This window comes from Grammomys surdaster, unplaced genomic scaffold (genome assembly GCF_004785775.1).
Source record: "Grammomys surdaster isolate TR1022 unplaced genomic scaffold, NIH_TR_1.0 171, whole genome shotgun sequence".
Lineage (NCBI taxonomy): Eukaryota > Metazoa > Chordata > Mammalia > Rodentia > Muridae > Grammomys > Grammomys surdaster.
The window spans coordinates 1,156,048-1,170,801 of NW_021604619.1; the positions used below are offsets into that span (position 1 = coordinate 1,156,048).

The following is a 14,754-nucleotide window of genomic DNA, read 5'->3' on the forward strand; positions in this document are numbered from 1 at the left end:
TGTGTGTGTGTGTGTTGTGTATGTGGTGTGCATACTGTGTGTAGTTTGTATGTGTACTTTCTGTGTGTGTGTGTGTTGTTTGGTGTGAGTGTGTGTTCTGTGTGTGTTTGGTGTGTGTGTGTACACACATGCATGTAGCTCCAGTGCAAGCACTCTTGCAGGTTTATTGACTGAAAATATTCCAGATGTTGGAGATTTACAGTATGTCCACTATAATTCTCTTTCACATTCTTTCCATTTCCTTCTACAGTGTTCTATGAAGCTTAGAGGGAATGCTATAAATGTGTTGTTCAAGGATAAAAAACCTAGGCTATCACTTATTAACAATGTCTTGTGGTGAGGTTCAAGCGCAGAGCTTCATGCAAGCTAAGTGAGTGCTTTACCACAGAACTACAGTCCCTTTTACTATTTTTACATTATAACATCAAAATCTAAATTGTGCTTATGGGCACAATATTAATAATGTTTCTACTTAATATTACTGATTTCAATGACAAATGTAAGCAATGGTCATGATATGTATATATAGAGGTACAATTTAATGAAGTGAATCTACTAACTGATATATTTTTAAAAAGCCATTTTCTCTTTCAAGTAAAAGGTATAAGACATTGTCTTATGGGATAATGCAGTTTTCTCCCCTAAATAGAATTACTTATTGTATTAAGAAAATATGTCCCAGAAAGGAAAAACATTTTTCCCATTAATACAGAAATTAATCAATTTCTCAAAATTCATGTGTTACCTTCTATCTGGAAGAAAATACATTTTTACATAGGGATTCCTGGGACGCCCATCTACTCTAGGGGGTAGATCTGTTGCCTGTAGAACATTTACAATCAGTTGATGCCCCACTTTGTCATACCACAGTTTCACCTAGGAGAAATGAAGGAAAGTCTGTGTTATTTATCAAAGTCATGAGATAATATAATTTTTAAATAAAAACAAAATTCTATTTAAAAGATGATATTTTGACTTGATGTATAAGGGAATTAGAGTGATTTGGAAGCATAACCATTAAGAAGTTAACTTTTCTCTTATTAAGCATTTTGTATCTAACTCACAATGAGAAAACCTGCAGTATTACATCTCAAGGCAGGGAATTCCAACTAAGCTTGTTCTTTTAATTCTGGGAAAATCAAAATCATCATGGTGTTTTGTTTGCTTGTCTGTCTGTCTGTTTGTTTGTTTGTTTAAATATCAAATGCAATAATTGGTGATCATCAATGGATTTATCTTAAGATCCCTAGAAATACTTTTCATGCCAGGCTCTGGTGGCATACACATTTAATCTCAGTACTTGGGAGACAAAGGCTGGCAAATCTCTGAGTTTGAGGCCAGCCTCGTCTACAGAATGAGTTCCAGGACAGCCAGCACACACAGATAAACCCTGTCTTTAAAACAAGCAAATAAACAAAAAACGAAACAAGAGAAGAGCTTTCTAAAGGAAAGCTCATTCAAAGGGCAAGAAGAGGTATACTGAAGGATGTTGAAAAGGAAAATGAAACAAGATTGATGTGATCACATCGTAATCTCAAAAATAAAAAAGAGTAAAAGAATAAAGAATGTGTGTTCTAGCGATAAGAGTAGCCAAAACAAGAGTTGAGTAAGATAGGAGGGAAGAGGCCAGGGACCACACTTACTACAGATCCATCCTGCACCAGACACAGTTTGTTGTTTCCTGACATTTTTCTCATTTAATTTCTATGAACAGATTTTAATAAGCTAGTAACTATGAGAGAAAGACAAACCAAAGGGAAGGCTTAATACATATATAACACTTCAGAGAACATGAAGGCTGAGTGATATACCGAATGATAAAGTCTTCATGCTAGAGCCAAATGGGGAAACACATGGTGACCTCAAATTAGATGTGAGCACAAAAAAGCAAGGTCTGCAGTAAGAACAAGACACTAAGCTTCCTTCAATGTCGTCCTGGAAACGAGAACTTACTTTTAATTTTCTGATTAAGTAATAAATTTAAATTCGAATGGTTAGTGGGGATGTGACTGTATTATGGAGTCCAGATAAGACAAGCTCAATTAGATAAAACTGTCCCGTCACAGTAAGGAACAGAGTCAGAATTTGGATATGCATGAATCTAACCCTCTGGTTTTCTTTTTTTATCCAACCAAATTAGGCTCTGACCCATGTTAATGGTATAGGTGAAGAGCCAGAGGTAAGTCCAAGAAATAAGTAAATGTCTAGGCAACAAAGCAAAACAGGTTACATTGTTTGCTATATTATAGAGAGAAGTTAAAAATAAAAACACATGGAAATAATAATTAGGATAAAATTACTTCCTTTGACTTATCGGTCCAAAGAATAAAAATTCAAATATTCATAGGACTATTTAAGGCAAGCTCTCTTTTTAGTGATTAATACAAATATTCCAGTTTCTGTTTTTAATCAATAAGCAATTCTCAACAGTGGGGCAGTTTATTTCTCCAAGGTTCCCCAGGTTAGAGAGTAAACCCACAGGAAGTACATGGGTAGCTGGGCTTGAACAGCATCTGTGCTCTCTTTACACAAATAAATGTGCTAAGACATTAATGGGATTTTTAAAATTTAAGTTTCTTAGCATCGGGCTCATAAAGTGGTTAAGAAGAATGAATATGGGTTTCTATGAATGTATGTGAACAATGATTCACCCCTGAAAATAGATGTAACATAGCAAAAGCATGGATAGTTTTCCAGATGCTACCATTCACCAGTTAATGTTTAGAGCCATTGGCACATTGTGAACATTCTGTCAGGAGCCATCTAGGAGAGTATAAAAGGCTAGCAGGTGATCTTCCAGAGATGGTTCATCATGGAACTGCAATGAATGAGCCCCTGGAGGCAAGGCCCAAAGGAGAAGTCTCGGAATTTGATTCTTGCTATTGATATGCCTTTCCTGACATTATTAAATTAGTGGAACAATCTCTGGGTCTTAGCCTACCCTATTGGGCAGATTTTTCTGCAGATCAATGAAGATGTACTGTCTTGTAGTGAGGCTATACGGAAAGACAGACGATTTTTAATTCCTAATGATGATTCTACAAGACCTGAATGAATGAATAGAATGAAACACAGAACAGTAATAAAGGGTTAAGAAAGAATGAAGTACCCAGCACTTAATGAACCACAGAACAGTGACAAAAAGTTAGGTATTTAGCACAGAGCACTAAGATAAAGTTAAGGAATAAAATAAACACAAAGAGTTATAGAGAAAAGAAGCCATTGGTTATCAGCCCCAGAAAGCAAGAGAGCGTTAAGACTCCAGAAACCATCAGCTTCAACATCCAGCACAGTTAGAAAGTTACAAGAGATCATCAGTCTTTTGACCTGTGTCTGTCAGACATCTGTGCCCTCTTCAGCTAAGGCCAGGCAGAGGCAATATTCAATCACTATTTCTACATAAACATATGTGACTGAAAGAAGAGCTGAAGAAACGCATCACACAGTGATGAAGTCGGTGATAGTATCAAATGGCTATGTGCTCACTGGAGGCCCCAGAAAGCCAGATGTTTTTTAATGATGCACTCAGAGAAAAATCCTATTGTCATTCACTGTGTCTGAAGAATACATACTGAGAGTTGCCCTGGTAAGACTTGTGGGGCATCTTTCAGAGCTCCGGGGCTAGTTGGAGAAATAACAGAAATGGAAGGCCTTTCCATCTTCTGAGATTCAAAGGAACTTGAACCTAAAATGAGAATAGAAATGAACATTTGTTAGTGTGGAAATAAAGTCTTGAACCAAATGGTAAATGTTCCTGTAATTGGTATAAAGCTATAGCCAACACTGTTTGATGTAGAATTCACATTTTCATGGGTATCTCTAGAAACAAATTATTTTTTAATCATAAGCAACAATATTTTAAGACCTAAAAAGCTAGTGAGGCTAGGGTAAAGAAACCTGATGAAAGAGAAATTACATCTTATAGCTTTATTTCATATAGTTTAAAAATCTCTCTTTTAAGGGACAAAATGCTGCAGATGACCTAATTTAAACCTCATTTTGGGGTTCAAACAAAAGACACAGTTCTCTTCCTAAAGGGCATAGGAGACAGCATGGACTGGCAACACAGTTTATAATAATCTAATACCATGTTCCATGAAAGAAGTTTCCTGATAAGGTTGATAAGAGTATTATCAAGGTTATCAAGTCTATTATTATTTATGGAAATTTCCCCATGTATCTCTTGATACTGACCATCAGAAAGCTCAAAACAAAATCTGGGCTGAGCTGCGGATGCTATGGGGACCTGATGGAATAGGTTTTGTGTGGTAATTTGGCCACTGGTTCCTTCTTCGGCATGGTCATGATTTTCCCCCCTTCTCATCACTAACTGTCTTATCAAAAACTTAATTTTATAGTCATATAAGATGAGTTCTGTATTAATACCTAGAGAACCAAACCCCAATTTTAATTGAGTGCCAATCATTTCTAGGCTGTGAACCAAGTTTGATTATCTCCAAGTGTTGTTATACACCATATGACTTCATCTGAGCCTGACTGGCTATATTTACAAATCAGATACTTCCTTCACCACCAAACACTAACAGCTGTGAAACACACCCCTATAAGTGATCTCTACTACACCCATGACTTCTAATACCACATGAGTCACTATTATGTGATGCATGGTAATTATTTATTAATGTGTCTAGACTGTTCCTGAGACTGTGCTGCTTTTCAATCAAACTGGATAGTCAAGCATTGCAAGATTTAGTTTTGTTGTTATTGTTGTTTTGTTTTCTTGAGACAGATTCTTGCCATGTCACATGAGCTGATCTTGAGCTTGAGATCTCCTGCATCTATATTCCAGGATATTGGATTACAAACCTGTGTCATAACACCCAGTCAAAAATACATATTTCGGTGTGTGCAGGGAACAGATTTATTACTAGTAAGAATGCAATGTCAGAAGTGGTCTTCATCTCACAGATATCAAAGGGCTTGGCTACTGAAACATGGTCAGACATTCCAGTGCCATGATTACTCATCAGGAAAGCCAGTCAACATCAAAGGGGTATTTGGCTCCATATATCCTGCACCCTACTCTTTTATTTTTCCCCTGACCAGGGTATCAGAGGGCCTGGCTGCAAGCTCTTGATATGAGACCTCCCCCATCCTCAGAAAGCTGTAAACAGCTCCAAGAACAAAACTTCTACTATGTAGGCTCTGATTCTCCGAGGCACTGCCTTGCCATCTATCTCTGGTACTGGAGTCTCAAGTCTCCTTAATGCTCTCTCTCATCATGCTAAGAGCCTCATGCTGTCTCTTCACGGAGTTAATAATATTTTAATAAATTCTTTACTCTTCAGTAATCTGTCTCAGTTTCTCTCTAAACACCTGTCCTAAACATAACACTCCTGACATAACACCTGAGCTTTGAGAAGGTCTTGACTTTATTATAAAGGAGAGCATTGAAACAAAGATCTTTGTGTGGCCACAAAAAATATGGGCAAAAGAAGAAAATTGTCGGTAAAGAAGAATCTTTCAGTCAGTAGGACTGCAATATTTGGTATTAGTATAGACAGCCAAACAGTTATATTAATTCATCTACAACAAGTAACTTAGGAAAATGATGAATCTTACTTTGTAATTTTGTTTAATATATTTTTAATAACAACGAAATGCTATACTCACTGGACTCCAGAGGAGGATGGGAACTCTCGGGGATCCTGGGAATGTCGCTAAAAGAAACAGATAAGGTGAAAATCCCTTTAGGCAAATTACCCTACCTGAGGCAACCACCGCCCATTTTATCTCAGTGCCTTGAAAAGTCCTTTTGGGTCTTAAGGGATGTAGAAATGAAGGAGAGTTACTATTTACGTAACTTTTAATGTGCATGAATGCGAAACACCACATAAAAGAAAACTGCAATAAAAAACAAATTTTTTATATGCTTAATAGCAAAACTCTTTAACATGACGACAGTCAGATTAATATTGTGGATAAAAATCACCACAATATTTTTACTACCAAAACAGCAGGTTTTGGAAATTAAAAAAAAATGTTAAAGGTAGTATTTTGTTTCAGTTCTAGGAAATTAAAATGACACAAATTTTTACAAACCAGTAATATGCTTTACGAACACATCTGAAAGAGTTTACTGAGCGAAAGTGATGGAAAAATCTCTTCATAATAAAATGAAACAGTGGATATCATGGGCAACGTTAAGGAAATTAAATGGATGAATTGCTTTGGAAATTAACAGTGGTTCAAGCTTGCAACAAAAAAAATGCCAAAATATTTCATGTATGTGCATGCAATATATACATGGCACATAAAATACATATGCAAATAGAGATGCATAGCTCTGTACTGAAGTTTAATGAATACATAGCTATCACACTACATGATTAAAGTGAGTCGTGAGAACACCCATTCCTGACATGCTCACGGATCACTCTGAAAAACATAAGATCGCTTCAGCTTAATCTATCATCCACTGAGACTTTAATATCTCATCAGAATGCTGGGTCATCTTAGATTGGGTATTATGAGACTACATTGCCTCTTCTTTTTCAAAATAATTTTAGTAGCAATTTAAGACAATTGATAAGATACAAGCATTAACATGACACATTAAAGCAGACTGGAGTTATCATCAAGAGAATTATCAGCATATCAGTTACTTATTTAAATCACTTACCTTGCAACCTAAATTAACTTGGATTATTTTTTTATTATGATTTCTCTTTTTATTCTTTGATGCCTCATCCTTACTTTTTGTTCAAACTGATTTTAATAATTAGCCATACTTAAAATTTTCTACAAATAATAAAACCTTAGTCTGCATATTTTATGAAATATATTGTATAGTACAATGTAATATAATTACCAATTTATATAATTTCCATGAATTTATCCTTGAGATTATTTTACCATTCCTGAAATACAACTTTTTTTTTTACAATGGCAAGTTCCTCTCCATTTGCCTGAGCAAATGGAAATGAATTATTTTAAAAATTAGGATGCTGACAATTTTAGATCATAATAGCTTTGGGATACCTCACACAGTAAAATCTTACACAGTCAGTTAAAAACTCAGAATGTGGAACTCTTAGATATTTTATGGGCTACTGACAGTAGGACCAGAGAAAAGTTGTTTTAAAAATTCTAAAACAATACCAACTAACCTGGACCCCTCAGAGCTCCCAGAGATTAAGCCATCAACCAAAGAACATGCAGGAGCTGGTATGTGTCCCTTGGCATATTTGTACCAGAGGATGGCCTTGTCTGGCCTCAGGCGGAAGGGGTGTGACTAATCCTGAAGAGACTTGATGCTTCAGGGAAGGGGGATGCTGGGAAGGTGAGATGGGAGTGGGTGGTCCGGTTGGTGGAAGAGCAAAGGGGAAGGGGAAGGAGATGGGACTAAGAACTCTTGGAGGGGGCACCAGGAATGGGGGCAACATTTGGAATGGTAATAAATAGAATCATTTAATAAAAAAAAATTTCCAGAATCATTTTGGGCCAACATTTAACACTGACTCTTTCTGCAAGATTTCCTTGCATAGAGTTCCATTTGTTAGTACGAGTTTTCTTAGTTATTTCTACTCACAAGTCTTGTGATCAGTAGATTTAATAGTAATCATGATCATAAAAGTCAAAGATGCTGCATTTGGAACTTCCCAAAGCATCTGAAAACAGCTTGTGCTTTTAATCTGCATTCATCAAGGGTTGTGAGTTACATCTACAATGATTCCTGAAATCATTATGTCAATAAATTAAACAGTAACATTAAATGTCGTTATTGAAATTAGAATTAGAATTATTCTAATAATGCATGTGGCAGCTTTGACCCTCATTGAAACATAATATTAAAAGTCATATCCCCCTGAATTCCATACCTCATGATGGACTAGGGATTGGGTATGGGGATGGTTATTTGATATGCATACAAACAACAGCAATATTATTGTTAATCCAGTCTACTTTAATTGTCTGTTGCTCTCATAATTTACAATAAATCACTATTTTACTTGAGCATTCTGAATGCACTATGTATCTCCAAAGTATCTATCTGGATGTGTGTGCAGGGCTTCAGTATAAATTTTATTTTTAGATTTTTTAATTTTCTCCCAATTTACTTACCTCTATCTTTAATCTCACATGTACCTCAGCACTAAAGCGTATAGCAGGTAAAACTAGCATAAGTTATGGTGTTATTTTAAGAATCTAGGTGGGAATATATAATACTTTTGGAAATGTCTTCAATGTTTATTCTTTGTTGCCACTTAAAATTGTGATAAGCTTGACTTTATTTTAGAGTTTTATATATTAATATTCTGTGAAATATGATCATACATTTTCATTCCATCAATATTAGGATGATTATGTTTTCTTGTATGTTTTGCATTGATATAAACTCATGGAAACAGTGAAAATTAAAGTGATTGGATTTTCACTCCTGGCATATACCCAGACGATGCTCCAACATATAACAAGGACACATGCTCCACTATGTTCATAGATTTTCAACATAAGTGTGTTAAATCAGAACTCTCTAATATCTTGGCAAATATAAATATTTATATTGTATATATAATTTGTATAATAGGTATAAAAGTTACTTGTCAAGAAGAAATTCAAATAATGAGCTCACTATAATGACACAGATCAAAATGCCTACTAAAATTTATAGAATGGTAAATGAATTTTCAGCCCGGAATTTGTGAGTTTGCTGGAAAAGGCTAACATTATGGAGACCTCTATACGGATAGAGAGAAATGCTCTAGTGTCTGTAGGTTACTGAACCATGATTAAAACTGATGTTTCAGAAACATCATGTATTATAGTACTTGACATATCCAAATATTCAATATGCTCTGCTTGGATTTATATAAAAGCTGAAGTCACTCTTTCATAATTATACACAAAAATATTTTCTCCTTTGTAGAATAAGAATTTATTGGAGATAGATGCTATTAAAATAAGAATTTATTGGAGATATATCATATTTAAATATCACAAGATGATATGGCCAGTTACTCCCTTAAAGGAAATAGCACTGAGTACATTAGAAATGACAAAAAAAAAATCAGTAATCATTGAAAGAAAATATTTTGTTAAATTTTGCTTGTGAAAACTATATATCAATATTTTTATATTGGTCTATTGTGGATCTTCTAACATAATAGGGAAAAATCGCTATTCTAATTTTAAAAGTTAAGAGGAATTTATTATCTATTATATATACCCATAGTGGATTTTAAAAGCTATTCATGTTAACATGTACTGTATAAATGTAAAAACCTCCTTGTAAAACCCTGCTAATACATGTAATTTACTAAACTTAAGAAGTAAGTTGTTTTCAGCCTTACCCAATAGGCCTTGAAACAATAATTTCAACTTGAGGTTCTGATTTTGATTCTAAAATAATGTTGTAAACTTCTTCGTTTGTTGCTCCCGGCAGGGGTTTACCATTCCACTCTAGAACTTCATCCCCTTGAATTTAAAAAAAAGGGTATTTTTTTACCTTATATATTCTCTTTACTTTTCTTATCTTTTCTCTTTTTTTAAACAAAAAAATGCAAACCATATAACAATAATTAATATTCAAGGCTTGTCATATAATGTCAGCTAATCGGTTCTTCTAACCACCTTTATTGTTTCCTTTGGTTTACCTCCCCAAATAATACTGGTCACTGAGAATACTCCAATACAAAACTGCCTTTATCTTTTTAGAAACACCAGAAATAATATGAAAGTAATCTCATGCTATGGGATGGAAATTAGCACAGCCTGTTTGAAAACATTAAAACCAATGGTTAGCAGCATGCCCTTTATTAATATAACAAATGTATGTGGCTCTGCATGTGACAGGTTCTTATTAAATGAACGAACGGTCTGTTTTAGTAATAAGCATTTTCTAGCATGATGTTTCCACCTCTAAGTCAGGCCACATTGTCTTCACCCGATGCACAAAAGAATAAGAAGGCATGGAAGGGTTTGAATTCATATCCATAGATAAGGTAACGTAGGTAGCCATGGCAATTACAAAGCAAGCAGATGTAAAAACGTTTGCATGACAGTTAACCCCCTTCCAGATGTTCAAACACATACATTCTATACAGAGTGTATAGTGACTATTAAAGGAACAATGGGAAATATTTAAGATTATAGAGAATGTGCTACTTATTTCTTAGTAAGACAGTCCAAGATCAACAAGGGACAGAAATATGATATCCCATAGGGGAAAAAGTAGAGCAACTGATGGTTGTTATTTTAAATCCAGCCTTAATGTACATGATTTAGAGACAGACTTATTCTCATGAATATGTCAGACTCTAAATGGTCCTCTGCCAGTACCTGCCAGCTCACAGAGGGTAGATTCAGGAGAGCTGTCCTTGAATTGGTGACTCTTTGAGGTGTCTTAGATTTTGATGATCATGCTTATTCAGTAGTTCTAAGAATTTAAGGCCCTAAAATAATTAAGTACCTAACTATATTCAGTATTTAACTAATATTATTATATACATTCAGGTAGACACAAATATGAGGATTTTAGATTTTAGGTCATTTTTACAACAAATGAAAAAAAACTTTTCTTAAAGTAACTCTTTCTCAGAATTTCTTTTCTTAAAAGTAAAAACTGTGAGTACTACTTATGTTAAGTTTAAAATATGGTTATTCCCAATAATTAAATAAGTTTTAAATATTTGACCTAAGAAATTACCTAGAAAGATTTTCAAATATACTTCACTGACAAGAAATGAAAGAAATCAATTAAGTATTTATAATGTTATCAATATTCAAAAAGCTTTTTGACCATAAAACAGTTTAACATCACAATTCATCAGGCATGTGTGCATATATATATGCAAAGATATTTAAAGAATTATACATAATTAGATACAATTCATTAGACATATATATTTAATATATGTGGATAGAGGTACACATTTACATATATGCTGGGAAAATATTTTATAAGATAGTACTTACCCTAATAATTCCCATTATATTTTGTTCTATTACTTTTTCAAAATGATGAATACAAATAAATTGATTTTAATACTTAATACTGGGTGGCAACCATTATTTTGCTAAAGCAATGCATTGTACACTAGTATTCCTTACAGACAGTTACCTGGACACGTAACTTTTATAACAAGATAAATTAATACATGCTTTAATCTATGCAAAGTACAATAAAACAGAATACAGGGAACATTTAATACCATTCACACCATTTGTTAATTCGCAGAACAGCACCTCAGATAGATGTAATCAAGGGGGAGAAAAAAGAAATAAAAACAATACTTTGTCTTTATATTTCACGGTGGAAACATAATAGAAAAACAAATAAAAATATTTTTTAAAATCTTTAAATACTGTGTTTACTGCTATCACAAGCATCCAGTTAGAAAGAGAAGTACAGTCAGGTGGTAACAGGAGCATAGGAATTTTAGTTACGGTTCTATGGAAGATATCAAGAAACACTTGAATTATGAACGTTGAAGGATGGAAAATATTTCAACAATCTGGCAGCTGGTGCTGAGGAAACCTTGATGGGGACAGGCAGAAGCTTGCCAGGATACAGGTAGACTGACCTAACCAGGGATCTTTGTAGGCTCACAATGGGCAGAGTTACAAAGCTCTTGAGTTGAAAATAAGATAAGCTAGAGGCACAGAAGGATCAACAAGGGTGAGGGTGTGGGCTTTATGTTTCAGAGGAAACCCAGCAGCAGTGAACCACTTTGACGTGAAGAGGAGTCAAATTGTAGAAATCTAAAGAAGGTGGAAGTACTGTTCCCAGGAAAGATGAGTCAATCAATCAATAATCACTCAATCATCAATCAAAAAAATCAATCAATAATGTCAGAAGTGATTTTTAAAGCCTAAAGCAGTTTATATGGAAATAGAAGAGAAGCCAGTTTGTACATTAGAATATATATACACAATAGTCTCCATCATTGGGTCTATAAAATTCTAAGTTAAAAAGCACTTTTATTTTGTCCAAGTCAATTGCTTAAAGGATAAAGGAGACTTGTATGTTTTACAGTTATCTCAGATGAGCCTTCATCGGTTTAGCTTTATACTGTCTGGTTCTCTGCACATCAAGAGGATGTTACAGAAGTGGAAACAACAGGTTATATCTGAGAGAACAACCACCTCACTCACTTCTTCTGGAACCTTCTCAGAAAACAACCACCTTCAAAAGCTGTCATACTGTTCTCATCTGCGAACACTGCCTTCCACAGCTCACATCTGCTAGCTTTGGCTACTGTGGGATTCCTGTAGCTTTTCAGATTTACTCTTGTGTCAAAGATTACCATTATTGGAACAGCTACCCACTGCCTACAATGAGAGCAACTAAAAATGTTACTATGATCTCAACTAAAATTAAAAAGGAGCTGCTAAAATAAAATTTAAACTGTGCTGCAACTGAATATATCATACACTTGGTGATCTACTTTTCCAGTGTCAGTTAAGGATATATAAAGAAAAAAATATTAATAAAAACACCCAAACACTATAGAAGTGACATAATTTGTAACATTTCAATTAACCTCTATTTCTTTAAAAAATTTGTATAGGAGTCATTATTATAACTGGGTTATATGCAAGAAATATAACTTCCAATTTCTTAATAGCTGTTTTGACACATTACAAAAGACTTAGTGGTGTGGAATGTGCTTTTTACACTTTTCGTTTGGATTTTTGTTTTAGTATTATGGTTTATAGAATAGGCATTCTTTCATTGTTTTCCATCGATGTTTTTATATAAATAAGAGAGATCCCTAACCTTACCATCTCTCCATTGCTACTTATGCACAGAACCTACAATTGAATGGGTAAATATCTGTATCAGAAATAGAGATGGACCTACACATTATAAGGACTTGGTGACAACTCATAAATTTAAATGACTGAACTCAGACTAAAACTCTTCAATATATACACAGACCAAAAAAAAATCACTTATATATGAAAAAAAAAAGGAAATTTACCTGCTCTTAGGTGTCCAACGACATCTGCCAGGCTACCCTTCTTTACTTTGGTGATGAAAGCACCAAGGCGCCCTAAGTCCGTCATTTTTCCTCCAACGACCTGGATAATGACAAATTGATGAACTCCTCCCACTCGTTCACGAATATATTAGTTAGCAGAACTAACTGTACACTATCTTCAAGCATGCTTACAACTCAGCTCAGGGACGTTCATGAACTGTATTTTTTTTTTATTGAAGTAAATAGTAGTAATTACTTTTAAAAACCACTGTATAGGATGGTAATGTAAGAAAGACTGTGTACTGACTTTTTATATTGTATTAACAAAGGGCACTGTGATGATTTACACTTCGAAGACAGGCATATAACTCTCTGGTCATGGTTAGTCACTGAATGTTCGGCGCTGTTTGCACTGAATTCAGTAATCTTCCATATCGTGCTTACATGTGAGTCAGCATGTTTGCATAAAGATATACCCCATGTCCATATCAAACACTGGCATTTTTCTATAACTGTGTTAGACCTGGGCTCATACAGATTCCACCCAAGCAAGGCTACCTGGAGTGAGTGACTTGTCATTGTACAAAGTGTTACACTGTACAAGTGTCTTAGCTTCAACATATCTAGTTCAAAACATCTGGATAATGTCATTTGCCATACCCTGCCATGTAACTTGACTCTCAAATCTGAATTATATTGCTAAACATTCAACACTTTCCATTATACTTAAGTTTACTATATTTGAAATAAACCTCCAGGCAATTTTGCCTGGTGCAAGGGTCTCAAGTATACACAATTGAAGATGGGTGGGAGAGAGAGGAAGCAGGTAGAATAATATTGAGTGGTGAGATTGTTCCACAGTTATTTGGAACAGAGCTATTAATACAGGGTACCAAAACTATTTAATTATTTAATTCTGGTATTACTTAATACCATAATTATTAATAGAATTATTTAATTATTAAATAATATAATTATTTAATTATTAAAAAATAGAATTATTTAATAGAGTAGTTAATACTAATAATCTATAAAATATACATAAGTACATGAATTAATTTTTGCTATGCTGTGCTTTGTTTCAAACTGAGGGCTTTCATGTACGCCAGGCAACGACCCCACATATGAGCTAAACCTACTTCCTAAATTAATGGCCAATAGTTCTCAACAAGTCACACGCAACAGCAACAATATGTCAAGCAAAATCTTTAAATATTTATTTAGGGAACTTCCAGCACAGTCATTTGATTTAACACGGATATCTGGATATACATAATGTAAGATATGCCTATGTGTGCCCACATATACAGTGTTCTACAAAATAGGAAGATCTTTGCAAACCTAACATCCTTATTTCTGTTGGAAGACAATAAATGTGTTTAAAATAAACTTTTATACTTTCAACATTATTGTAAGAATACTGTTATTAGAAAACTTTTCCCTTACTCATACTTTATGTTTCTGCTAAACATTTCGGTTAACTGTATTCACTGGAGAGAATTTACTTTGGAAAAGAAAATAGTTAAAAACCAATTGTTGTATACTTTGCGAATGCAGTATGTACCGTACTTTATCCTGAAAGAGGCAAAACGAACCAGTATACCTACCTTCAGACCCAATAATGCACCTGATTCTTTGGGCATGGTTGTTCTTTTGTTAAGAATAACACGGCCAATTAATCGGTCTCCCTCTTTAGATGGCTGCCACGTTACAGGATGCTATCAAAACATAAAGTTTGAAAAAGGAATGTCTTGTTTTATTTTCTATAGCTACATTAGCAGTAGTTGTAAAATGGTAAGTTATTTTT

The 14,754-nt window shown here is 34.3% G+C and overlaps 1 protein-coding gene across 35 annotated transcripts in view; it reads right to left on the reverse strand.

Moving 5' to 3' along the window:
• The window catches only part of Rims1 (regulating synaptic membrane exocytosis 1), a 481,904-nt gene that overhangs the window by 144,964 nt on the left and 322,186 nt on the right, over positions 1-14,754 (reverse strand). For all 35 annotated transcript variants that reach the window (XM_028767193.1, XM_028767198.1, XM_028767197.1 and 32 more), the window contains 6 exons: positions 14,555-14,665; positions 12,948-13,047; positions 9,315-9,438; positions 5,635-5,681; positions 3,573-3,685; positions 746-876 (listed from right to left, as the gene is read on the reverse strand). In XM_028767193.1, the coding sequence (XP_028623026.1) occupies positions 746-876; positions 3,573-3,685; positions 5,635-5,681; positions 9,315-9,438; positions 12,948-13,047; positions 14,555-14,665 (626 nt within the window). The remainder of the gene's footprint in view (positions 1-745; positions 877-3,572; positions 3,686-5,634; positions 5,682-9,314; positions 9,439-12,947; positions 13,048-14,554; positions 14,666-14,754) is intronic.